Source organism: Artibeus jamaicensis, unplaced genomic scaffold (genome assembly GCF_021234435.1).
Source record: "Artibeus jamaicensis isolate MK-2021 breed Jamaican fruit bat unplaced genomic scaffold, CSHL_Jam_final contig_781, whole genome shotgun sequence".
NCBI classification, from domain to species: Eukaryota; Metazoa; Chordata; class Mammalia; order Chiroptera; family Phyllostomidae; genus Artibeus; species Artibeus jamaicensis.
In genome coordinates, this window is record NW_026521968.1 from 6,923,297 (window position 1) to 6,949,034 (window position 25,738).

At 43.9% G+C, this 25,738-nt stretch overlaps 2 protein-coding genes across 6 annotated transcripts in view; one reads left to right on the forward strand and one right to left on the reverse strand.

Moving 5' to 3' along the window:
- The window catches only part of MYH10 (myosin heavy chain 10), a 147,753-nt gene extending 144,783 nt beyond the window's left edge, over positions 1 to 2,970 (forward strand). For all 3 annotated transcript variants that reach the window (XM_037164952.2, XM_037164953.2, XM_037164954.2), the window contains exons 40-41: positions 323 to 495; positions 1,334 to 2,970. In XM_037164952.2, the coding sequence (XP_037020847.2) occupies positions 323 to 495; positions 1,334 to 1,478 (318 nt within the window). In that variant the 3' untranslated portion in view covers positions 1,479 to 2,970. The remainder of the gene's footprint in view (positions 1 to 322; positions 496 to 1,333) is intronic.
- Positions 2,971 to 8,481: 5,511 nt separating this feature from the next.
- Positions 8,482 to 25,738, reverse strand: part of NDEL1 (nudE neurodevelopment protein 1 like 1) — a 59,639-nt gene continuing 42,382 nt past the window's right edge. The window contains exons 6-10 of one of the 3 annotated variants that reach the window (XM_037164949.2): positions 24,317 to 24,490; positions 20,578 to 20,669; positions 16,379 to 16,530; positions 13,266 to 13,300; positions 10,176 to 10,269 (exon numbers count right to left, since the gene is read on the reverse strand). In XM_037164949.2, the coding sequence (XP_037020844.1) occupies positions 10,262 to 10,269; positions 13,266 to 13,300; positions 16,379 to 16,530; positions 20,578 to 20,669; positions 24,317 to 24,490 (461 nt within the window). In that variant the 3' untranslated portion in view covers positions 10,176 to 10,261. Of the gene's footprint in view, positions 10,270 to 13,265; positions 13,301 to 16,378; positions 16,531 to 20,577; positions 20,670 to 24,316; positions 24,491 to 25,738 lie in introns of all 3 variants that reach the window. The other 2 variants (XM_037164948.2, XM_037164951.2) reach the window with 2 other exon arrangements.

The following is a 25,738-nucleotide window of genomic DNA, read 5'->3' on the forward strand; positions in this document are numbered from 1 at the left end:
CTCAGGTCACGGCACACCATCCGAAACCCCCACACTGAAAGGCGTACTCTCCTGGGGTTGGAGACTGGCGCACTGCCGACTCTTCTGTGTTCTGCGGGAATAGCAATTCCCTTTCACAGTCCCATAGGTCACTCATGAAAAACCTCAAAAGGGTGAAAATAGGGTTCTAAGTTTCCTCTGTAGATGCTCGCCTTGATGAGAATAGCAGGGCAATCCGCAGTCTGAGCACGCTGGTGCGGCTGGCGGGGCGGGAAGCTGTGCTGACACAGGCAGTATGCAGTGATCCCGTCAGGTGTGACTTGACTCATGTGACTCTCCCAAGATGGAGAAGGCCAATGCCAGGATGAAGCAGCTCAAAAGGCAGTTGGAGGAAGCAGAAGAAGAAGCTACCCGTGCCAATGCATCTCGGCGTAAACTCCAGCGGGAGCTGGATGATGCCACGGAGGCCAACGAGGGTCTGAGCCGTGAGGTCAGCACGCTGAAGAACCGGCTGAGGTGAGTGGCCTGGGGGAGCCTGCGCCCTAAGCCTGCCCAGACAGCCAGGCCTGGGGCTCAGGCTTTGTCTTTTCTGAAGTGCTTTAGACTCCTGTACAGTTACTTGTTCTCGCTCTTAAATCACCTCCCTTTCCATTCAGGATTTCTGGCCCTCGGTAGTCCTCAAGGAGAGGAGAAGAGAAGAGAAACGGCTCCCCTTCCCCTTTTTTTGCCATTTACTAATGGACCATACAAATACACCACACAGAGCTTGAAAGCCCGTCCAGGTGCCCATCCATGTTCACCATCCGTAGTGAGGAGAGGCCCCAGCCTCACCGCCACACTGGGTTTGACGTGCACCAGGGAGTGGGCAGGACCTGGAGCGCTGCACCGCTTTCTCCCCCAGAGAAAGAGGGTAGCGAGGTGCCCACACACTGGCCCACAGCCGAATTCTGACCTGCCCGGCTCCTGTGTAGCCAGTGAGCTGAGGGTGGCTTTTACATTTATAAAGGTTTAGGGGGAAAAAGAGAATGTGCAACAAAGACCTGATTTGGCCCACAAAGCGTAAATAAAATATTTACCATCTGCCCTTTTTAGAAACATGTTTGTTGGTCAGCAGGTGGGGCTTTGCCGTCAGCCTCCTGCGCGGTCCCCCTGCGTGTTGGCCGGGCTGCTCGTCCACGGGCGCGGCTGCAGGGGAGGTGGGAACCCCGGGGCCTGTCCTGCCCCTGCCCGCCCACCCCGGGTCGTGTGTTCTGAGGAAGGGGCGGAAGTTGGACGTCACGAGGTGATTGAACAACTTGACAGCCACACGTTCTTGTGCGTTTACCACACACGTGTCTACTCTCCTTCCCTCCAGGCGAGGCGGCCCAATAAGCTTCTCGTCCAGCCGATCTGGCCGCCGCCAGCTGCACATCGAAGGGGCTTCCCTGGAGCTGTCAGATGACGACACCGAAAGTAAGACCAGTGATGTCAATGAGACGCAGCCGCCACAGTCAGAGTAGTCACAGGAAGCCAGTGGAGGCAGTACGTGGGACACGAAGGAACTCCCCGCACCAGCCTGCCTCGGCCGCCTGCAGACGTAGGAAACCGGCAAGCTGCGGGCTCCTTCCCGAAAGATCGACTGTGTCTTAAGGCTTTCCAGCCTGCACATACTGTGTCCTGCTTCAGATTAGGTACAACTGCTCCCCTTTTTATATATAAACATACACAAAACATGCACATTTTAAACAGATTGTCTCATCATTGCATCTATTTTCCATATACTCATCAAGAGACCATTTTATAATACATGTTAAGAAGAGAACCCTTTTTCAAACAAACTCCAGACCCTTGTTGCCAGTCGCCGGGTCATCGGGGCAGCCCTGTGGTTGTTGCTCAGTCGCTCTGCATGCTCTGTCCTACAGACAGGTAACTTAGCTCTGTGTTCCTGTGGCCCCGACTCCTCAGCCACATCGAGTCTCTTAGAACATTGTGAAGCCTAAACTGCACTTGTATCTCTCATTTCCTTTGAATAATGATCAACACTATTTCAGTGAGCAAACTGTGAAAGGGGCTTTGGAAAGATTAGATGGGGTGGGTTGGATTGGGGGGCACAGCATTCATTTGGGGTCCCCATCTTCCTTGGGTTGGTGGTATCCCCACATCTTGTCATGTGAACTGTCCTTGGCCAGGGCCGTTCTGTGCGTAGAAAGGATAGTGGCCACGATGCAGCTGCAGCCCCAGAGGCGGCAATCGCGTTGACTTTGGGGCGGTCTCCCGCACCCTCTGCCTTTGCCAGTGTCCTTCCCTCACTTCAGGAACAAGCAGCTGCAGGCTCCTGAGCAGGAGTCAGTGGAAGGCCCTCCCTTGCCAGCCAGACTTTCGTGCTGACCTTGCAAATTCAGCCGCTGCTTTGAGCCCAAAATGGGAATATGGTTTTGTGTCCGAGACTCGTTCCAAGCTTGTCGATGAGGTTTACAGACCTCGAGAACAGATGCCATCTGCCTGAATGTTGACATGCCAGTGGATGTGAATCCTTTTTCATTTTTCCTTTTCCCTTCCCTTTGGACAGTGTTACAGTGAACATTTAGCATTTTGGGTTGATAGTTAAGCAAACTGACATTACAGAAAGTGCCTTAGACACTACAGTACTAAGACAATGTTAAATATATTATTTGCCTCTGTAACAATTTAATGTATTAAGTTTTGACTGTGCTTCATATCATGTACCTCTCTAGTCAAAGTGGTATTATAAACATTCGGTGACAATGAATCAGTGTTAAATATAAATCCCTGATCCTCTGCAACGTGCTTGAAAACACAAACCTTTTGGGTTAAAAGCTTTAACATCGTTAGGAAGAATTTATCATGTGGGTTTGGAATCTTTGATTTTACCCCTATATGAATTGTACTGGCTGTTGACCACCAGACACCTGACTGCAAATATCTTTTCTTGTATTCCCATATTTCTAGACAATGATTTTTGTAAGACAATAAATTTATTCATTATAGATATTTACGCCTGCTCTATTTACTTGGAGGAAAAAGCACCCGTTAAGAATAAACAGACCTCAATAAACAAGAATAAACATGTGAACGTGGAATGTTTTCTCACCTTCTGTTCTCATTTCCCCTCTGATCTGATGGGAGATTGGGAGTTTCACGGACTTAAAATGCTGACTGCCAGGCCCGTTTTTTTTTCTGAGGGCGCTGCACTCCCCAGAATGTGTCAGATAATGGGCTAATTCTTTGGGCAGTCTTGGCTCAAGTCTTACTCTCCCCAGTGGCGTCTCTGTGTGAAGATGCACTGGGAAGGAAAGAGCCCACAGGGGCTGGAGACCTGATTGTTAATGGAAAAGGGAGCCTCTGGGGGCTGCAGGGTGCAGCCTTGCAGAGGGTTTTCGATGCCATCTACTGGATCAGAGTATTTTAAGAGATCCGAGAAGTTTCAAGCTGCATTTCCAGGCAGTATATGCACTGAAAATGATTTTGGGAGGATTCAGTGATAAGACACAAGGGCAGCCATATTAGGGTGGGCCAATTAGGATGGGCCTGAGACAGAACTAAGGGAGCACAAAACCACAGAGAAAATGCTGCATTTTTTAAATTACTCCATAATATTCTTAGGCTGGTTCTGGTGGAATAAGGTATATATCCAGGCTTCTTGGCAGTGGTGAGAATGTAAAAAAAATGGGCAAAAGTACTTTTCTCTCATGTCACTACCATGGGGGGAAACAGTTGCAGTTACCATGTTTCATGATGTGTTCTCATCTTTATACTCAGGATCTCAAGTGTTTGTGGAATTCAAAGGCTGGTATTTCTCAAAAAGTAAGAATGCTTCCCACCTGGCTGGTTTAACCGGTGTTAAAGTCACCGTTTTCCAGCTACTCAGTCCATGAGGAGAAGCACGTCATCTGCATGGACTGATTTCAGTTCCTGATTCCAGAAATGCCAACTAGAGGGAAGCTCTTTCTTTACCAACCACCATTTCGTAGTCTAGAGAAAGGTAGCTCAGAAAGCATCTGCTGGGTGTGTAAAGCACAAGGAAGACAGTTCATGGGACTGAGCTCTGTGTCAGCCTCAAGCTGGCCGGCTCCCACCCAGCAAGAGTGGTTCACCTGGAGAAGGAATCCAGGCCAGACTGGGAAAGCCCTCACATTTACTAAGATAAAGTTTAGATGCAGTGAGATGGGGGTTTTAACATGCAGCTTTCGTGCTAATGAATGCCCTGTCTGCCCTCGACACATCAAGGTGCTTCCTTTTTAATGCATACGCTCCAGGGAATTAAATTGCTTCGGTAGGGGTAACACAACTAGTGTTCCTAGTCTGACCCACCCAAGGGTATACTTCTGACATCAGAAGGACTCTACAACCCTGTCACACTACCTTTCTGTCACCAAGTTTCCCATTCCTGGAAACCTGAGCTAAGATGAAGCGAGGCCAGAAGACCAAATTGTAAGTTGTTCCCGCGGCCAGCCAGCCCGCAGCTCTGCCTGTGACGGACCCCATGGCCCTGGATGCCTGAACAACACTGGGGAAGAAGAGCTCAAAACTGTCAAGGGACAACCACTTCCTGTCCCCATCCTGACCCATCTAAAAAAAAAAAAATCAAGCCAGAACAGGCCTTTGGCTCGAATATTTTAGAAAGTGGAAAGGATGGCTCCTCCCACAAGTCCCAGGCAAGACAGAGTGAAGCCTGTGGCCGAGACCCAAGGTGAGTTCCCACACACAAACGGTTCCTAGTCACTGGGAAGTCACAACGGCACCAAATTCTGAGCTTTTGCTAGAATGCCATTTCCTGTGCCAGGACCAGGCAGGGCAGTCCCCTTCCTCGTGTAGCCTTATGTCATTAGGGAATCTAGCAAATCATATGAAGCACTCATACAATAGAAATCTCATATGAAACTATCAGTAAGGGTATACTGGCATGATGTCAGTTTCCAAAGACAACTGCAGTTACTGTACCTGTCTACAGTATACAAAAAGTGTGACCATGTCCCTCAACCCTTACCAAGACCAGAAATTTATGTTTGATTCATGACAACACTGAGGTCTGTTTATTTTTTCAACGTAGCCCAATAATGGACTTCCTCCCTACTGACTGGATGTCATGAAGTCTCATTCAAGAAGTAAAGCAACCTAATCTATTAAATTCAGGGTCTGACAAGCATCCAAGCACAGCACTGCCTCCTTCCAAATACTGCAGAGCTTGTAAGACACCCGCACCCTCACTTGTGTAAACTCCTGCGTCTTGCAGTGACTGCCAGTAGGTGGCAGCTGTGACAGGCTTGTCAGGGTAGGGTCAGTAGAGCCCCGCAGAGGATCTCACAGAACGAGCACGGGCAGCTGAGAAGACAGTTCTGGAGAATGTGCTTTTCAGAAATGCTGCATCACCCGCGCTCACCAAGGCTCAGAGGACAACACTGTTTGGGAAAACATGGACAAGGGCAATTCTAGGCCGAAGTGTGCTTCAGAACATCAGAATCACAAGTTTTAGGAATGTTCACATTTTCCTTTTTGTACAAATTTTGTATGAATTATGGGTAATATGATGAAAATCTGTCCAAAGTCTAAAAGAGCTCTTTCAGTAAATATAAGAAGTCAAAATAAGCACATTTTTTCTAGTTGGTACTTTTTTCTTCTTAATGGTTCACAAAATGAAGGTGTATCTTACAACTGGCTAGTGTTTGAGATTCTGTGAAATGCAGTGCTCTCTTCACGAAGCTGGTGCTGGGGCGGAGCCTGGGGGCTGATCTTTAGGTCACTCCACTGGTCACCCAGCAGTCAGGGAGCCTCTGCTTTGAGCTACTTGCTCAAATCTCAGAACTTCTCAGCACAGGTCTTCAGGCCAATTTAGGTAATGAAAGAAAATCAGTCCCATTAACTTAAATTTTTCTAAAGGACGAATTTTGGCAACTTTTAAAAAAATTCAAACGCTAAAGAAGTAAACCACTTGCATCATTTGAATTTCACTTCTGATTCCTTTTATACAGCTGTAATCAGCAAGCTCACCTGGTTCCTGCCGTCCTCCCACTGGCCGCCTCCGTTGCTGGTCACCCACCACACTTCAGGTTCAGTGGCTCTGCGGTGCCCCATACAGCTGCTCAAGTCTCCCTGACCACTCCCCACTTTCAGACAATTATGTTATCACCACTGGGACTGATTTTATTTGTTCTTACTGCTGGAAAGACGAGTTTTTATAGCATATGTTACACTGATTCAAGACTTACACAGACTAATTTAGTGATACCAATAATGTAAAGGTGTACCTATGCCCCTAAATTCTAGGTGACAATGGAATTTTTCCTAGTTAAAATAATCCCATTTTTCAAACAAACAAAAAGAAAAAAAACAGCATTTCTCCGTCCCATCATCTACTGATCTACTGACGGGGAGCAGTAGGGCTCTGGGCCAATGCGGACGCACACTCTGCCTGTGCCAAACAACTGACCGCCGGGCCGCTTCCCCAGCACCACCCAGGCCTCCACCAGCGAACCACGGTCCAGGCAGGACCTCTGCATTTTAGTGGCACAGCAAACTTGACACCTGGTTACAAACACCCCAAAGTAAACAGGTTAAGAATTTCTGTTCAGTTCACATGTTTCCCTTGGTGTCCGTTATATTAGGAAACTCCTGTGGGTGCGGTCAGATACCATGACTCCAAACTGTAGCCCACACAGCACAAACCCACTTGGTCCCCCAAAACCAGCCCTGTAAGCTTCGTGGTTTCCACATTTGCCTCTTCACATGTGCTACCTTATAAAGGAAGTCTGTTAAATTAACACTTACTCAAGATTACTACTTTTCCTTAACACCTAAAAAAGGGCTACTGTATTCCCACAGATTCTATTTTTAGTACTCACAGGAACAGTCGACAGACGAGAGGCTTTAAGTCATCTTATTCTCCCCTGCTCCCATTTTTAGGAATGAATCAAATAATATCTAAATTTTAAAGGCCCAGCGAGTGTTCTCAATTTGTTTTAACCTTTGGGGCAAATATAGAGAGGAAAACAATCCTTGAGATAATAACACTGAGGAAAACGCTTACCTCCGCATTTTGTAGGCAGAGAAAACAGTCAACTGCTTGGACCCATCCCCTTTCCGGGCTTATTCCTACCAGAAGCCAGACCGTCTCAGTGTGAGCCAGGAAGGGCAAGCTAGGGCTGGTCCCAAAGCTGTGGCTCCACCCCAGGCCACCTCCCCTTCCCCAGAGGTACCTGCTTCCACCCTGGCTCTCGGATGCTAATGGCACTTCTAGGACAGCTTCTGAGAGAAGCACGGTCAACACCCGACAAGCACAGGACCAGAAGCAGGCTGAGCGCACCATCCCTCCTGTTGCGAGGACTGTGCCAGCCTCACAGCTCAGCCCCAAGTCAGCTCATCTCCTGAGACACAGGACAGAGTCAAGGCCAGCAAGGCCTCAATTTGGACAGGTGGAGAACACAGAAGAAAAAGACCCTGAGCTCATTTCCAATCCTGGCTTTTCTTGAACTAGCTGAGTTCAGGCCAGACACTTACACTCTGGGCCCACCTTCCCATTTATAAAATGAGCTAAAACCAGCCCATCCTGCTCTCGGGTCACCTATAACTAATTCTCATGTGCCTCACTTGTGACTCAACATCCCAACTTTGGCTTCTGGATCTGAACTGAGTTGGCTGTGTATAATATAGTTTCTACCTCTCTGTGCTGAAAGTTTTAATGAGACCCAGGCAAACCTGGGCACTGTGCAGCCCCAGGCAGAGAACCCACTCAGAGGCAGGCGGCTGATAGGTAATCTTTAGCTAGATGGGCAAACAGTATGTAGTGCTTTCATGCCAGGTAGCAAATGCTCTACCTGAGCAAGTATAAAGAAACGTCTTGAACCAAATAATCCAAACAGCTGAAAACAGGCCAAAGGAGTCAGCCAGCTTCCTCATGAGGTCTATATATATATATAAAACATATATATAGGGGGGGGGTTCTCTTCCTAAAGGAACTGATAATAAGCCTAGCAGCACGCTGCACTTCCGTGGACCTGGCCTGTGCTCTCCCAGACCCAAAGCAGTGGTGATGTCCAGTGAACAACACGTGGGCCTCTGGGGCCTGGGCCCCTCCCCTCCATCATCTGACTGAACAATCGACAGAACCATCTGGATGAGACGACCCCAGGGGTGTTCAGCTGGAAAGGAACTGAGAAACCACTGGGGAGCCAGGGACAAGGACTCAGGTCCAGAACTCATCTCTGCTTTAACCACAGTAGCTCTGCTCATCATGTGTTAGATTTGGGGTTTCTGCATAAACAAAGAAGTCTACTGAATGCTTAAGCTTTTGATCTAATCCAACCCTTCCAATGACTGGGAAAGAAGCGGGAGTTGGTGCCCATCAGGAAGAGGCTTGACGTTTTCAGCTGCTCGGCCGGCACACAGCGCACACCACAGCAACATCTCTCAGTGAGCCCGCTTCCTGGAAAATCTCCAGGAACAACTAATAGAAGATATTTCTACCCACATATTAACAGACAGAAAAAAATTTTTAAATGTATCCTACTTGAGGTTTTTTATTCACTTAGGAATTGGATTCACTTCTCATTTATTTATGGTTTTAAAACTATACACTATACTGCTATGCTCTTTGTTATAAGCAATGTCCAGAATCTGATACACTCATAGACTCCATTTACACATTTCTCAAGTCCAGTCACCTTATGCTTTGCTACCGGACATCTGGCACATTCTCTCACTTGCCAACATCAACCTAAGGGAGAAAAGTCCCAACCCAAGTAACCTCTAACTATAACCTCTAACCCCAGAACACCAACATGTGCCACGAAAGGCAGCACAGCTGATGGACCCATTCCTGGATCTATCCTGGTTATCCTGCGACCTAGCAAACTGCCCCCTCAAAGTCCCAGTCTTTCCTCCCAGGTTTGCATGAGGGGTCGGAGCCACTCGCCAGCTGCTCCTGGAGTCACAGCAAGGAGGAGAAGCCAGCACCGAGAGTTAGCTCAGCGGCGCACCGGACAGCGGCAGGGCTATGGCCCACCCGCACGTCCCTCGTCAGAGCAGCAGTGGCAGCCGAACTCGGCTTTGTAACTTCAGTTCTTCTCTCACAGGATGGCAGGAACACAGTAACACAACCTTGATACTTTTTTGTGTGAAATTTATTTTTTCCACATTAAAAGATTTTTTTTGAGGGGAAGTATTTTCTTCTTCTTCTTTTTTTAACCACATGATGATCCTATACAGCTGCCCAGAGTAGGACACCATCGTAAGTCATTAACATGCCATATGAGTTCTGAATAAATAAAAGCTACAAAGCCCAAGTTATATACAAATATCTTAGGCAATGTTTACAAATCTATGTACAATAAAACAAATGTAAACAGTAAACGCAGCATGAGAGCAATCAAAGGACACACAGGGACAGCCACCCAGTCTGCCCCCCGGAGCCGCACCAGCCAGCCCCTGGAATCAGGGCACTCACTCCTCCCTTCCTACACTAGAGAGGCCCTCAGAAGACAAAACAAAAAAGCTGTGAAGCCGTCACTTAACTGAAGGGCCAGAAACGCCACCACCTCCACCCCTGGCCTGAGGAAGCCGGAGGAGAAGACAGCACAGAGGCCCCGCCCCCCGGCCCCCAGGCCCCGGAGGCCCCTGCTCTGGGAGGCAGGTCTACGGGATGACGACTGCTGAAGTCAAATCAAAAGGTGCAGCAAATGTTCCCTAACTCCAGGACCTTCCTGACTCAGCCAGCAACAGGCCCAAACTGTGTGGGGCGGAGCTGGGGGACACGTGATCGTGAGCACTGAAGACGCTGGGGCAGGAGCTCGGGAGGGCGCACGTTGACCTGATTTGGGAGAGAACTTCTAGAAGATTTGCAATGTCCTAAATACGACTAAACCCTATCGGCACTGCAGGGTGGAGGCTGAGGCAGGTGTGATGAACGGGTACTTCTGTATCCGGAGACCAAGTAATACACGTATGTATCACTGTGTGACCCACAAAGTGCAATCGTGTGAAACCAACGGCACTACGGCGAGAGGAGAAAATAGCCAGTATTGATATCGCGCAGAGTCCTGGGGCTGGGCAGGGCCGGCAGCCGCCACTGCATGCAGCCCGCCCTCTGCCGGCCCTGGGAGGCAGACAGAGGGGCGCGGGCCGGGCCCAGGCGCTGAAGGGTGAGGCGTGGGTGTCCCGGGTTGATGGAGGAGGGCCGGAGTCCCCACCTGCAGGCTGGGCACTCACACGCTGAGAGGCAGCATACCCGGTGCCGACGAGGGGCGTGAGGAGCCCAGACCAGGAGGAGGAGGAGCCGGGTCAAAGCCGTTTACTGCCCTGTGGGGGTGACCAGAGCAGAGAAGGGAAGGGGGAAGAGAGACACTGTCATTTAAAAATCACTTGACACACGGCAAGAAATTCATTTGCTCTCTAAAACTGTTTCTCTTCCGGGCCCGCAGAAGAATCCTGAGGGCCCAAGGGAAGAGCGGCTGCCTAGGAAGCACCAGTGGGTCCGAGACTTGAGCACTCAGTGGTTGTCCTCAGTGAGGAGACCATGGGTGGTGCAACCCTGACTTTCCCCACAGAACAGTTCTAAATGCCTGCCAACAGGGAACCAGCCAAATCAATAACTACATGACGAAATAGTATACAACCATTAAAAACATTCCAGAGTTCTTCAATGGCATGGAAAAATATTCAGAATGTAATTAATGGTAGAAGAAGGTTACCAAACGGTATGTGTTCAATGATGTGAAGGAAAAAAATGTACGTAGCATATATTCCAAATTCCTGACTAGAGGTGGGCAGTGCTATCTATGTAGCTAAGTCTAGAACGTGTGCGGATCCTCACACACACACACACATACACACACATATGTACATAAAATCATATATACTGTAGAAGGAAAATTTAACAACAGTTACCTTTCCTCCCTCTGAGATTGGGGGTAAATTTTGTTTACTACTTTATACTTTTTTTATTGTTTTTCAAATCTCCTACAATATACATGAATATCTTAATGAAGGGGGAAAAGTACCTTTTTTATGTTGTTAAGCAAGCAAAGCCGGATGATAGGCTCCTCTGGTGACTGGTGAGTAGCCAGCCCAAGGAGGACCCAGCCCCCCAGCCCCATGAGGCAGAGCGCCCCAGCCCCAGCCGCCTGGCAGCGCAGCCATGGAAGCAGGGAGGGAGGGAGAGCGAGGCCTGGACCCTCTCTCAGGAAGCAGCTCCTGCCTTCCCATCCTGAAAAACTTCCTAGGAAATGCTGTCCCACCAGCAGTTGGGGCAGCGCAGCCAACTGCAAAGGGCCACACTGCACTATACCTGCTCGCCACTGTGCCCCCAGCCACTCCTGAGAGGGGTCTAGAGAGTTGAATACAGACTCATGGAGACAGTGCCTCTTACCAAAAATGTACACATTTTCCCCACAAAGGCGAACTGTTCTGTACACTGAGAGGCGAGTGTAATCTCACAGAGAAAAAGGCACGCAAGGAGTCTGAGTACTCTGAAGAAACTAACCTCAGAAGATGGACTTCGATGTCTGAAACAAGCCTCCCACACAAAGGCCCAGAGCAACAGGAGGGACTCTGACAGGTAACTTCTCCCTGCCGTACACTGTCCTACCTCAGTGACGCACAGCCAGGGTCTCCCCTTTTCTTTACGGTGTTGGGGAGGTCAGATAGTTGAGCCTCATTGCATTTGAAAACTTTAAATCATCCCTCCCTACACTCCCAAGGCTTATGTCTGTGCCTTCTCTGGCTCCTCATGCAGGTTAGGACAGACAGCCAGCATTTTCAAGTTACACGGACCTTCAGGGAACATGAAGTTCATCCCCACTGTTGTATTGCTAAGAAAACCAAAGCAGGAGAAGGTCCAACCATTTCCCTGAGTTCACCTGTGAGCCCACCAATGGGGAAGCAGGGCTCATGACCTGCCTCCAGACCATTATCCCTTCCCAGGATCCTCCGGGCCAGAGGACCTCTGACAGCCCTCAGTGAGCAACCACTTTGGTGCTCCTGGTGCAGGTCAGCTCCAATGGAAAAAAGCAGCAGTGTGATCCAGAACACAAAGGGGAAACAAGAAACCAGGAAAGCCCTTTCTCTATGTGAGTGCAAACGGGAGTTCTGGTTTACAGGTTGGGTAGAATAGAGAGATAATAACAAACTGCTAGGTCTCACCCAGCACTTCTTTCCTGAGTCAAGAAATGGGAAGTAAGAGACTCAAGGGAGGAGAAAGCTGACCCCAGAGGTAGGACTGTCAGTCTGGTGATGTACCTTCAGGGAACTGCCAAGTTGCCAAATGGGAGAGAAAAAAACACCTCCACACTCACCAGACAGCAACAGAGCGACAGGAGACATCCCAGTGGACCACACAGGAACAAATGGAAAGAGAACAGGCATGGGAGATAAAGATCTGGGAATCATCTATGCAAAAAAGGTTAGAGATGCTATGAAATTCCATGGTCTTATCACTTAAATCTAGTTAAAGTGTCTGAAAAATAGAGAATCCAGCTGAGAAAAGAAACTAAGGTCAGCTGGAAAATGACAACAAAAGAAGTAAAAAGAGAGAAAGAACCAAGGCACATGTGGTAGCTAGTCAGGACAACAAATCAAACACAACAGAGATAAAGTACGGACACAGAATCCATCAAAGCAGCGGGGTCGAGCACAGCCGAGAAGGCAGTAGAGCTAAACATGAGTGGGCTGGAGCCGACTCCGGAGAGCAGGCAGACCACTCCACACCCCAGGCTCCCTAGTTAGATGAGCAAATGGAACACAGCACGCTCCAGCCAGCGGCAGTGCCCGTCCCAGGCTCTACAAACTGAAGTGTACCTTCCTGAAAACTGAAAAGGAAGGCATCTACATTCCAATGTACTCTGGGAAACAAGAGTGACTGCAGAGGGCAGAGACCCCACACAGCAAGGCTCCACAACCATTAGTTCCTGCTCTGAAATAACAAGACACACCGAGTAACAGGAAGAGCCCCAGTCCCACGAGGACAGTCAACTGTGGTCCCAGGGCCTGCCAGTGAGCCTGACCCCCAGCGTCACCACCACAGCACCTGACCACACACCAAGAGTGCTGTCGGGCCTGCTGCGCACAAGTGCCCCAGAACCACCATGACTGACATGTGTTTGTTTTGAGTAGCTGAACCAATAGTAACTGTATACAATCAAGTCAAATAGGAACTTGAAAGCTCACATATGAGCCGTAAGTTGGTTACAGCAGAGTCAGCCCCATGCAGTTAGTAAAACCAGTCTGTTAATGTGTCTTCCACCACACACCAGGATTGAAAAAGAATGAGAAAGAGCACGGCAAACAAATTCAGTTACCCATGAACAATGTGGGAAATATGACTTTTTCTTGCCTAATAAAAAAAAAGGAAAAAACATTAAACAGCAATACAAATACTATTTTCACAACATGCCCTAAAATTAGTTTATGTCCACCTGCCTACACACAGCCCCCCCAAAATCTAAATGGTTTACAAAATTAGGGTGATACATAAGGAATTAATACAAGCTTGAGGGGAAAAAAAAGAATGTTTGGGAGAGAACTGAAGCGCCCACACTACACAAGGATGCGGGTTAATGCCAGGTGAGTGACATTAAGGGCTGTGAGTGGCGGGGAGAAAAACAGAACACCACCTGGGAGGGAGGCCCAGCCAGCCGCATTTTAGGAACTCACAGGCGTGACCACAGACTAGATAAAATCCTGGTTCCAAGAAGCCCTCACATAACCAGGACTCACAGATATTTTCAAATGCCATAAAGGTAATATGTAATAATAAGGTTTTTAATGCAGTAAGGCCTTATTCCACCTGCAGATCTGGAGGACGGTGGGAGGGTGGGGTGTGTATGTCTATTCCCACACACGCACATGCACACAAACCGCCTTTGGGTCACCTTGCCCCAAAGACGCCCCTCAGTCTCCAGGAGTGCGAGGAAAACTGGTGACATGCTACAGACACGCTCCTTGGGAGTGAGAGGTAGGGCAGGCGCATTCCAGAGCCACGGACTTTAAAATGAAGAGTTTTTCCTCATACTGAAACTAGAGCCCACACATAGTGTAAGAACTGGCATTACTTCTTTTAAACTGACAGATTTAATAATGGAGCTGGGAGTTAGAATGCTCCCCCTTCCTGTTGCAGCTGGCTGGTAAAAGCCGTCATGGTTTTTATCTAGTCAATAGGTCTGCAGGGACAAAGGCCAGAGGTAAAAAGCCAGGGAGGCCAGAAGGAAGGCAGAATCAAAGTAAAACAGCGAGGAAGTCAGAACACAACAAAACCTACAAAAAAGAGTTATCCTCAAGAATGTGGAAATTAGACAAATGCAGCTAAAGCAATAGGTTAACATTTGAGTGTGCATATATAATCCATTTATCATATAAACACCTGAGCAAAGACCAACCCACAAAAGCATATTTATTTAATAGAAACAATACAGCTAAAAATCTGTACTATTTAAACCAAAACTAAACATCATCTATAACTTTCCATCAGGAAGTACATTCCCAGGTGCAGTTTAAGCAGTAAAGCCTACAGCCACATCTTGGCTTCTCAGGGGATGGAGTGCTCCTTGACAGCACCAAGGCTCACACCTGGTTCCAGGAGTTACTCTGAACCCTACCGAGGGCTGGGCTCACCTCTGGCCAGTTGCTGCCCTGGTGCTCTGCATCAGGGGTCAAGCAGAAGCCAGTCTCTCATGAAGACAGGAGCAGTGAGGCTGACAATATTATGCCTCCTTCATCAAGACTATTCTAAGGATTTGCTACATGCAAAGCCATCTGCCCAACCAATCCATTTCTGGTCCATGCCTATTCTCACATCATAAGGTGCCCAAGGCAAGAATTTGGATTCCAGATAGCAACTAGTAACTACTCTATTGGACGTCATTCCAGGTTGCAGGAAAAAATAATTAGGCACTGTTTCTAACACTCAGGAAGACTACCCTAAACTTTCCCCATATTGTTGGAGGTAAATGGCAGTTTTAGTGCCAAATACCTGTTTATTCCTTTTACTATTATAGTATGAAAATGAGCATCCCTAAAACTCCTAAATCTGAGCAAAATTAAATTTATACTTACTCCCCCTTAGGGATCCCAATGATCAGAATAAAGTTCTGATTTATATATTGATGTTTTAAAATGTGCTCCTTAATGAAATGTGTATACTTCAAGGTTGAATTATCTAAAGGAAGAGAAGCCAAAACACCCCACTCCACAAGAACAGACACAGGAAGCTTTTTAGAGGGGACCAGGTACCAAATCAGGTCCTCCATAAATATGCCCCAGTTTTTGAGGAAAGCAGAACATACAAGCTCTTTTAAGAGACTGACAATTCCTAGAGTTGTGTCTGTATTGCTTTCACAGAACAAGAATGAGCAGCTTCTATGAATCTAAACAGAGACAGGGGCGAGGGGTCCCGGTGCCTCAGGCTCTGTTCTAGTAACAGCTGCCTTCCCTCCGTAGTGGTCAGCATGCCCAGGCCACAGGTCTAACTAGTTACCTAAGTTAAGGCACGCCCATAGAGGAGTATAACCACGCAATGTTTTGTTTTGTTTTTTAATTGAGATAGGACAGTATCTACTGACATAAAAAGATACTGGCAATATAAATTATTACAGGCATGTTGTGGAACAATATTTGAAGTATAATCCCATAAATTTCTAAAAGCATAAAGAAGATACATAAAAATATGATTTTACATGCTTAGAAATAACTATAAGGATACAGAAAAGAGCGAAAACAAAAAACACTTTTTACTTCATAAACGCCTGCTGAAACAAACTGAAATTTGTTTGTATTAAGAATATATCACTGCTTCAATGTTAGGACACTTTTTTAAATTCTCAATTCCTCAAAAACCATCTTTACATCATGCAAAAGTTGTTATCTCCTAAACAATATTTGATCCAGTGATCTTATATTTTTCTAAAATCTTCAGAAAGAAGGTCTGTTGCAGGCTTGCACATATACATAATTATAGTGTTTTCTTCTATCCTTAACAAACACAGGGAGGCAAAAGTAGGTTTACAGTTGTGCGTATGTGAAACATAAGTTATTCTTGAATTATTTATTATTGTATTATTTTCCATACAAACAACTATAAACCTACTTTTGCCCCACCCTGTATTTGCTAGGAACGTCTACTAAACACCTTGAGAACAAGGATTGTGTCAAAGGCATCTGCAAGCCCAGGAGCCCTGCACTGCAACCTTTCAAGAGTCTGCTTCCTAGGATGGAAGTTTCGGAGTCAGGATTACCAGGGCAACAGACTCCATGGGGACCAGAAGACAACAGATTTCATGTCCCCTGAGACTTGAACGATAACAGGCTTCGGGTAAACTTATCAAACTGTATTTACCTTTTCAAAGCTTGAACAAGCTCACTTACTAAATGTGTAACTCTACCACTCAAAAAAAGATTTAAAATTCCCAAGACTTACCCTTTGTCGAAGAATGACGTATGCCCTGATCTAGAGAACTTTGTGCCGTTGCTATTCATCACCCCACAGTTAACATTCCCTGACATATAGGATTTCCGTGATGCTTGGTCCTTTGCAAAATTCCTGCAAGCTGCTAATTTGGATTCTAAAGCCTACAGAGGGAAGAAAGAATAATTTGGTTGTCAAAACAGTAGCTGCATATAAAATACGCATTTCACACCATCTCTATTTCAAGACTCAAACATTACTCTCTCAGTTGATAATGGTGGCTACTTAAGCCAGAATCAATCACCTTTCTAGTAGGAAAAGGAAATGTGTATGCTGACTCCCTTTCTAATGAGCTCAGAATAGTTTACTTATTCTTATTCCTCTCTGTATTACTGAGGGGCACTTGATAACCCTCGCTCATATAAGAAAACTGTGGCATAAAACAGACAGAGACCGGACCCCAGGTCTCTTGACCCCATCCGTGGTGCCCTTCTAAGTCATGCACTGTTCGTCAGTTGGCTAGCTGGGGTGGGGGGGCAGGGTGAGTGTGGGTGCGTAAGGGGGCTATTTGGCAAGCAAACACTAAAAAGAATCCCAAAGTATCATTTGAGAATTATTAAAAGCAGCCAATTCTTCCTATAGCATTTCAGGTTAGTTATTTCTAATCCATTTGAATGGATAAGAACATTTACAATACCTCATGTAAAGTTAAGAGTTATTCTATTTCTTAGAACACAGTGTAGTGTCTGATACCCACTGTCTACAATTAAATAATTCACCTGAAAATGACACCAGGCCTGTAGCACTTACCTCTAAATTGGGTGCCCTTCTTAACACCTGTCACCACAACACCTGGCCAGTGCCAGGCTCTACAAACAGATGACATGAAGAAGACAGGAGTACCTCATCTATTTCCATCACACACAGACACCAGCAACTCCCCTTTCCCGTAAACAAACTCAAATCCCTCTCCCTGCCACAAAAAAAAAAAGGCAAAAAATAACCCATTTCTATTATCTGTGACACCAAGGGATTAGGAATAAGATTTAAATAAGCATTATTTCAGCAACTTGTTATATGATCACATACACAGTAAAAATTGAGAGCCATATATTCCCTATGCTCAAGACACTCTTTCACTCAAGTATGTGCTGAGCATCAATTATGTAGCTGGCACACACTGCACCTGAGACATCCAAGTACAAGTATTGGGTCTGGACCTCAAGAGAAAAAAGTGGTCTAGAAATCAAGATTTAAAAGATATCTGTACCAGGCCCTGGCTGGTGTAGCTCAGTGGATTGAGCGCAGGCCTGCCAATCAAAGAATCACCTATTTGATTCCCAGCAAGGTACATGCCTGACTTGCAGGCCATATCCCCAGTATGGGGTGTGCTAAAGGCAACCACACATTGATGTTTCACTCCCTCTCATTCTCCCTCCCTTCCTCATATCTCAAAAATAAATAAATAAAAGCTTTAAAAGATATCTGCACCAGGTAGCAGGCAAAATCATAGTTGCAAAGAAGATGAGGAAATCAAAGACAGAGTCTGAATAAAATGAAGGCAGATGAAGACCCAATGAGACGGCAGAGGAACGGGCAGGAAGCAGAGATGACACGGCATCAGAAGAGCAGAGGAAAGAAAGCACCCCCCACCTCACCCCCAAAATTGGTGTTGAGTATTTCAAACAAAATCAGGACAAAACAGCATCCATTGTGTTTTGTTAGCACCAAGATCATCAATGAGCAACTTGGGTGGGGAGAGCAGGGAGAGCAAACTAGGATGTCTGGGGAAGAGCACATACAGTCACTGATGCTCATAATAAATAGAGACATGCTTTCAAAAAGCTTGGCTGGCAAAGGAAGACAGGAAACAGGATAATGGCTAAAGAAAGATGGAGGGTAAAAGGGAAGAAGAGCTGCTTTTACTTTTGCATTCTAAGATAAAAAAGTACATAATATGTACTATAGAAATACCACACACAAATATTAACATACATGGAGTAAAAAGCTAAAGACCCAGGAGACAAGAAGATGAGAAGTCTAGAAGGAATGGGATCCAAAGCACAAAAGGACAAAATTAGCAATGGGGAGGAATGATATTTTTACCACTGAATAAAAAGGAAGAACAGCTACAGAGGAAATAAATAATAAGAGAATAAGAGAAAGAAAAAGAAGCAAACAAAACTTGAAATCAGATGACCTTGACTCCTCAGTGGAAGATGATGCAAAAGTAGGGAGGAGACTTCTAGGTAGCTCCAGTCAGTGGACAAAGGAGTGCAAAGACGTAAGAAAGCAAATAGTCATAAAAGTACGCAGAGCTGTAGGGAAGCAGACCAAAGTTTTGATGACATCTTAAGACAGGCTGTCAGGTGAATAGGTAGACCATGCAAGAACTCCAAGTTCAACTTTCATGCACCATTTCTGAATAGTTTCCTTATGGCACTAAAGCAAAATAAGTAAGAACAAAGAAAGAAGACAACTTGGGGTTCCAGAGTAGGCAGTACCAACCCGAGTACATAATGAAGAGAAATTCAAAGATGACAGTGGTACAGCAGCTCTAACAAGCGTAACACAGTTTTCGGCATAGAGAGTGAACAAGAAACTGGAAGGTATGAGATATTGCAAAGAGTTTATTTTTTTCTATCCACAAAAAACTGGAACACTAGGAAAAAAAGAAAAAGGCATACAAGTCAGCTCTGACACAATACAAAAAACCTGTCATGATTTTGAGTAAATGATAAAGAACAAAATGCTTGAACCATCTGCTGAACAGCACATATAAAATGACCCAAAAGGCCAGCTCCTCCTCTGTGATTAAGCAGGAATATATACATGGGCATATTATAGATGTTGCTGACTAATTTCCAGTCTTCAGAACCAATGAAGAGTTCAAGAAGGTACAGAGAGACACACAGTAAGGAACTGAGATATAATCTAACAAACTCAAAAACAGATGTTTTATATTTAAAATTACAAAAAAAAAACCCTAACAAGACAAAAAATAATTGGGAGGATGTGAGTTAAATTCATCTTTTTGCTTAAAACTCGTAAGTCAAAATACACAAAAATAAACACATTACTTCAAGTTATAGAAATAAATACTGTAACTCTTTCACTAAATGGGATAAAAACTACTCTATATACTCTGAGTGACTTGTGCACATTACTCTTTACAGCAACTTTAAAATGTAGTTTAGAGTTAATCTGATGATTAAAAATAATTCTATAAGCCAGAAAAGGTAAACAAGGGACCTGTATCCTGGCCTCTCATTTCTTCATAGAATGTATAATGCAACTTTTTTCAAAAAGTGTCTCACAAAAAAATAAGTGAAAAGGTACTGGATGGTGGGAAGTTGCAGGGGCAGATTATTGAAAAGAGAGCTTAAAGTCATGAGGGAAGTAAAAGGGGAAATGACTAATGCTAACTTTATAGTGTCTTAAATCCAAACAGTTATATTAACATTATTGTTTCCAGTGATCTGGATGAAGGAAAGAAGTCCAATTTTTTGACTGACCCAGATGGCAGGTCTCCTCCAAGGCCAAAAACACTGTGAGCAACAGTAACAAAGCAAGCAATCTGCGGGATCACAGATAAACAGGAACAAAGTAAGAGATCACTACGAAAAACAGAGTACTACTCTCGCAGTAAGGTCGAAGAGTATTATTATACAGAGTAAAAAACTGAATAAGCAAAAAAAAAAAGTTTAATGTTTCAAAAGCCAAACTGCTCTGGAATACAAGTTGGAGCCAAGGAGATGGCACTGAAGTTGAGGTGGCCAAGGAGCAGGCAGATGCCACAAAGAGCAGCAAGTCATGCCACAGGCTGTGCCAAAGGCCTACAGAGAAAAAGGTCAGGGATAACCAGGAGGATGGACGACAACAGCAAAGGACAGAATAAGAAGGAGGTATAAGACCTACAGCAGGAAGCAAAAAAAATGAAGGACTCGTGGCCTTATAAAAAGAGCCATGGGGGAACACAAAGAATGCCCAGGGGAAACTCAGGAGCTCAGCACGCTGGGCCTTCTGCAGAGATACGCCCTGAAGGAGATATCTGGCCCCGCCTCTGCTGGTCACTGGATGCTTTGGCTTCTCAGCTTAATCACAGCCTTTATGACAGAAAGGCATCCTTTTTTCTTCCCTCACTTCAAATTAAGTAATAATCCAATACCTTGGCAACTGAAACACCTAGTGATAAATAACTGAATGCTTACCCCTACTTTCCGTAAGAGATCCCCCACAATGTTTAGTGCTGATATCCTAGCTGAAGGAGTTAGTGGACTGGTACCAAAACCGTTTGGTATAGCTAGAGAGAGATAAAACACAGGTGATTATTATACATGCAATTTGGGTTTCGATGTTATTACAAAGCAGTATACACTCAATGTCAACACTCAATATTGTATTCTAAACTACAGATAAAGTATAATGTGGACATACCATGCTTAACTGTTCTCCAATTGATGGATGTTTAGATTATATACAAGTTTACATTGTTGTAATGCTTAAAGGACATATATCCTTAAAACATCCAGACAAGTATTTCTGAAGAAGAGATCCCTAAAAAATAGGACTGCAGGGTCAGAGGACACGATGCATCTGTTTTGCTTACCCTAACAGATACTGACCACCAGAACGCTCTCTACAAAGGTTATGTCAGTATCAGTATCAGCAATTTATATGGTGTTGTTGTCAATAATACTGGACTTTTTTTTTTGCAAAATTTGACAGTCATTTTGTTTAAATTTTTATTTCCTTAATAACTAGTAATTTGAATATCTTCTGGAAATCATCTGTTTTAACCTTTGCACTTGTTTCTACTGGGTTGTCATTCCTTTAATCAATTTGCGAGGGCACAATACATTACAGATATTCACCCTTTCTCTTACGTGTGTATGTATGTATGTTGTATTTCTCAGTGTGACATTTATCTTTAAACTTTGTGTTTTGGGAAGGAGGCCTTTGGCTCCTTCATCTCAACATTATAAAAAACGTTCCTCATATTTGTCTCCTAATGGCTTCCTATAATTTTTTTACACTTAGGTCATTTAACCCATCAAACATTTACATATTTTTCCTCCAAATGGAGCCAATTGTCTGAATACTACTTACTGAAAAAAACTTATCTGAAATGTCACTAAAACCATATACTGAGTTCCCTATGTATTTCAAGTTCCATTAAATTATTAGTCTACCTGAGCAGAGAGATGCTGCTTTAGTTATTAGTGTTAAAATAAATTTTGGCATGTTGAAGGGCAAAGCCTCTTCCCATTATTAACCTATTTTAAACTTTTCTTGGTTATTCTTACACATTTAATCTTCCAGACTAACTTCAAAATCAACTTGACAACTTAAAAAATCCTGTGGAGGTTTTTATTAAAAATTTAAATGATCAACTGATTTGGGGAGAATGGATACTGCAACAAAATTAAGTCTTCTTATTCAGAACCATGGCACTGAGCATGGCATGTTTCATGCTCTTTGTCCACACCCCTTGGCAAAGGTTTTCAACTGTGCACATTTATTCGACTTATTTTTGAGACAATATAGCATAATAGTTGAGAGCGAGTGAAACTGCTAGATACAAATCTATCACTGCCATTTAATAACTGCGTGACCTTTGAGTAAGTTACCCATACGTAAAAGAAGCTAATGATTAATTTACTTCATAAAGTTGTTGTGAAGTTTAAATTAGTTGACCTACTTTTTAAATGCCTAGCACAGTAAGTACTCAATAAATGTTGGCTATTCTTTCTTGACATTTTCTAGAGAAAGCTAGTAGGCACATAAAATGTTTTGTATGGCTGCTGCTGTTGTTTATTGTCCTTGTCTTCTAGAATGTAAACTCACTGAAAATAGGGACTTTGTCCTACTCACCGTTATACTCTCAGCATCTAGAATAACACACAGACCCTGGCTGGTGTGGCTCAGTGGATTGATCACTGGCCTGTGAACCAAAGGGTCACTGATTCAATTCCCAGTCAAGGCGCATGCCTGGGTTGCAGGCCAGGTCCCTAATTAGGGGCCCGTGAGAGGCAACCACACACTGATGTTTCTCTCCCTTGCTTTCTCTCTCCCATCCCCTCTGTCTAAAGATAAATACATAAATAAAATAAAATAAAATAAAATAAAATAAAAGAAAAGAAAAGAAAAGAAAAGAAAAGAAAAGAAAAGAAAAGAAAAGAAATGAAGACTGCACAACATACAGTAGCTGTACTTCCCTTGGCAGGGATTTCTGGATCTCAGTTCTCCCCATTCTCCTAAAATTTCATACTTTGGGTATTAAATCTGTGTTTTCTGGTGAACTGTATTAATACGATGCCATTAAAGACAGACCATCCACAGAGATCAGCTCTTCCACCTTGCCACGATTTCTCTGACCTGCTGCTCCGATGTCTGTGTCGGCCTCCTTGTCACAAAACTGCAGTTACCCAGCACACAGCAGCTTAGGTTAGTAAAAGTTTATGCTGTCAGTTCCAGTCCAAAACTGGGTCTATCTGGACAAATGTTACTGCCATAGGGTTCACCTATCTTAATTCTGTGCAGGACTAAGCTCCATGTCCTCCTGACACTCCCCACCCCAAGTTCTTGCATGGAAACTCTAATGAGCTATGACAGAATGTACACCTCCCTCTGGAGTCACCTTAATTTAAGCTCCTGACTACTCTGATTAGTGCCCAAATAAAGAATTTTCAGAAATAATCTGCAGAATTCTAATTAGTAACATAAAAGCAAAGCTTTGTTAATTCTCAACTATTAGTAATTCTGAGGGCCTCAAATACACAAGGACTGTTCCAAAAAAATGAACAGTGAAAGCTTCTGACGACTGCTATAATCCACACACTGCCTGCTTCCTATTGACTATTTGGCATTTTCACATACCTTATCCAATTTTATCTCACAACGAGGAGAAAACAGGATGAATTCTCTATTCAAGGGCTACTGAGCAAGTGAGATGTGACTAATGCAACCAAAAACTGATTTTTAAATTTTAATTCATAGTAAATTAGTAAATATTTCAATTCAAATAGTTGCAGGAAGCTAGTGGCTACCGCATGGTCAGACCGCCCGGACAGGAAACCTCTATCACCACAAAGGGAAAGTCCTATATTTAAAGAGCAGTAGGAAGATGCTTCCATTTGGGGAGAGAAAAAGTACAGGGAGTGGGAGTGGCTGAAGCATAATCCGCAAGCAGCCAAACTAAGTAAATCCGAACTGGGAGCTTCAGGATTCCATTCTAAGGGTCTATTCTAATGACTAAATGGTTTTCCTGCTTATTGAGATTAAAAAAATACATTGGCTGATGGCAAAAGAAATATTCTCTATGAACTACTCAACAGTAACTCTAAATGTCACGAAAATAGCAGCTATAGAGGCACGCATTAGAATGCACATGTCTATCTAAGCCAATCTTACTCGAGTCTGGTAACTCAAGTCTCTATGTATCCCGTGTATAAAGGCTTCTAGTCTCCCCATGATGTTAAGTGGCAAAAGCAAGAAATAAAACCATATTTAAATATAATCCCAAAATGTGTAACAAGGAGGAGGGCACAAACACAAATAAGCTCACACAACAGAAAAAACTCCAGTGTTAAGAGTAGTTACCTTTAAGCAGTAAGATTACAGGTGTTTTTTTCTCTTTTATTTTCTGTTTTCAAATTTTTCTACATGAATATATCTTACTGCTATGATTAAAAAATAAACTTTTCCTTAAAACCTCCAACTTCTCAAAATCCCAACTTATTAAGCTACTCATCTCTTAAATGCAGCATCATTCTCATTCCCTATATCTGAGTGGCCTAGGAAAATAATTCCTTCTCCAATACACAGTGCTAGATTTAACCACCTTTTAAACTGAAATTATTGCTTAAACCTTAGCAACTCCTACTTCATCAGCAAACCCTCTTAAGGTGATAATCTACCCTAGAGTCAAAAAGACAAGACATTACATACCTTTTGGTGAAGGAAAACTGTTCTCTGTTCCTTTGCCAACAGGAGTAGCTGGTAACGAAAGTGAGGCCTGGACAGCAGAATCCGTCTTTTCACAGTCTAGAGTTGGAGAACTGGGGGCCGATTTTCTGGTTACTTCCTGTTGCCTTTCCCGAACAGCTAATTCTTGTCTCAAATCTGTAAAATGTTACAAAGGAAGTAATACTCACTAGAGGAAGCAAATACATACAGCAAAGTCACATCTAATGCCATAAAGACATTCTCTCTAAATGATTATTTCTCAAGTATAAATTTTTATTTCTAGAGGAATAAACTGATAACCCTATTGTCTAAATCATCTTTTAGAATTAAAAAATGCTATAACCAAAAAATGCTATATAACCTAAGAGAACAGTTATCTATGCCCATATGCAAAAGGAAACAGAGCGGAGTCTAAAGTGAACGTGTATGACACAAAAATGAATTCTCTTTAACAACTCACTTGTTCTTACTTTGAAATGACGTAGTATGGGGATCATTATAGAAATCAATAAAGTGCATTTTTATAATTTTAAATGGGTTGGTACTTTTTATTAATTGTCACCATGAAATATTTTGTTTTAGAAAAGAAGTCAGAATAGTTGCAATTTTTTTCTTGCTTTCAAGGTTGAATTTTCAACCCAAAATTAATGTCTTCTTTTCAGTTATGCAACTGACCTACAGAATACTTGCTTATGTTTTTTTAAAAAAGGATACAAAGTTATCCCATTTTGGGGTACACATCCAAAAGAATTCAAAACAAGATCTCCATCCCTGGCTGATATGGCTCAGTAGACTAAGCACTGGCCTGCAAACCAAAGGGTCTCTGGTTCAATTCCCAGTCAGAGCATGTGAGAGGCAACTACACATTGATGTTTCTCTCCCTCGCTCTCTCTCCCTTCCCCTCTCTCTCAAAATAAGTAGATAAGCATTATTTAAGAAAACAAGCTCTTCAAGAGATATTTGCACATCCATGTTCAATGCAGCATTATTCACAATAGCCAACAGGTGGAAGCAACCCAAGTGTCCACCCACAGATAAATAGATCAAAAAATGTGCTGTACACACGTGCGCACACACACACACAGGGGAATATTATTCAGCCTTAAAGCAAAAGGAAATTCTGACACATGCCACAATGCGATGAACCTTGATGAGCCTTTAGGATATTATGCTAAGTAAAATAAGCCAGTCACAAAAAAACAAGCACTTCAAAAGTTTGACTTCACTTATATAAGTTATTTAAAACACAGCAATGAAAAGCAAAATTGTAGTTGCCAGAGGTTGGAGAAAAAGGAAAAATGGGGAGTTGTTCCTCAATGGGCACAGTTTCAATTTTGCAACAAAAAAGATTCTAGAAAGCTGTTACATAAAAATGTGATGTAGTGAACACTGCTGAATTGTATA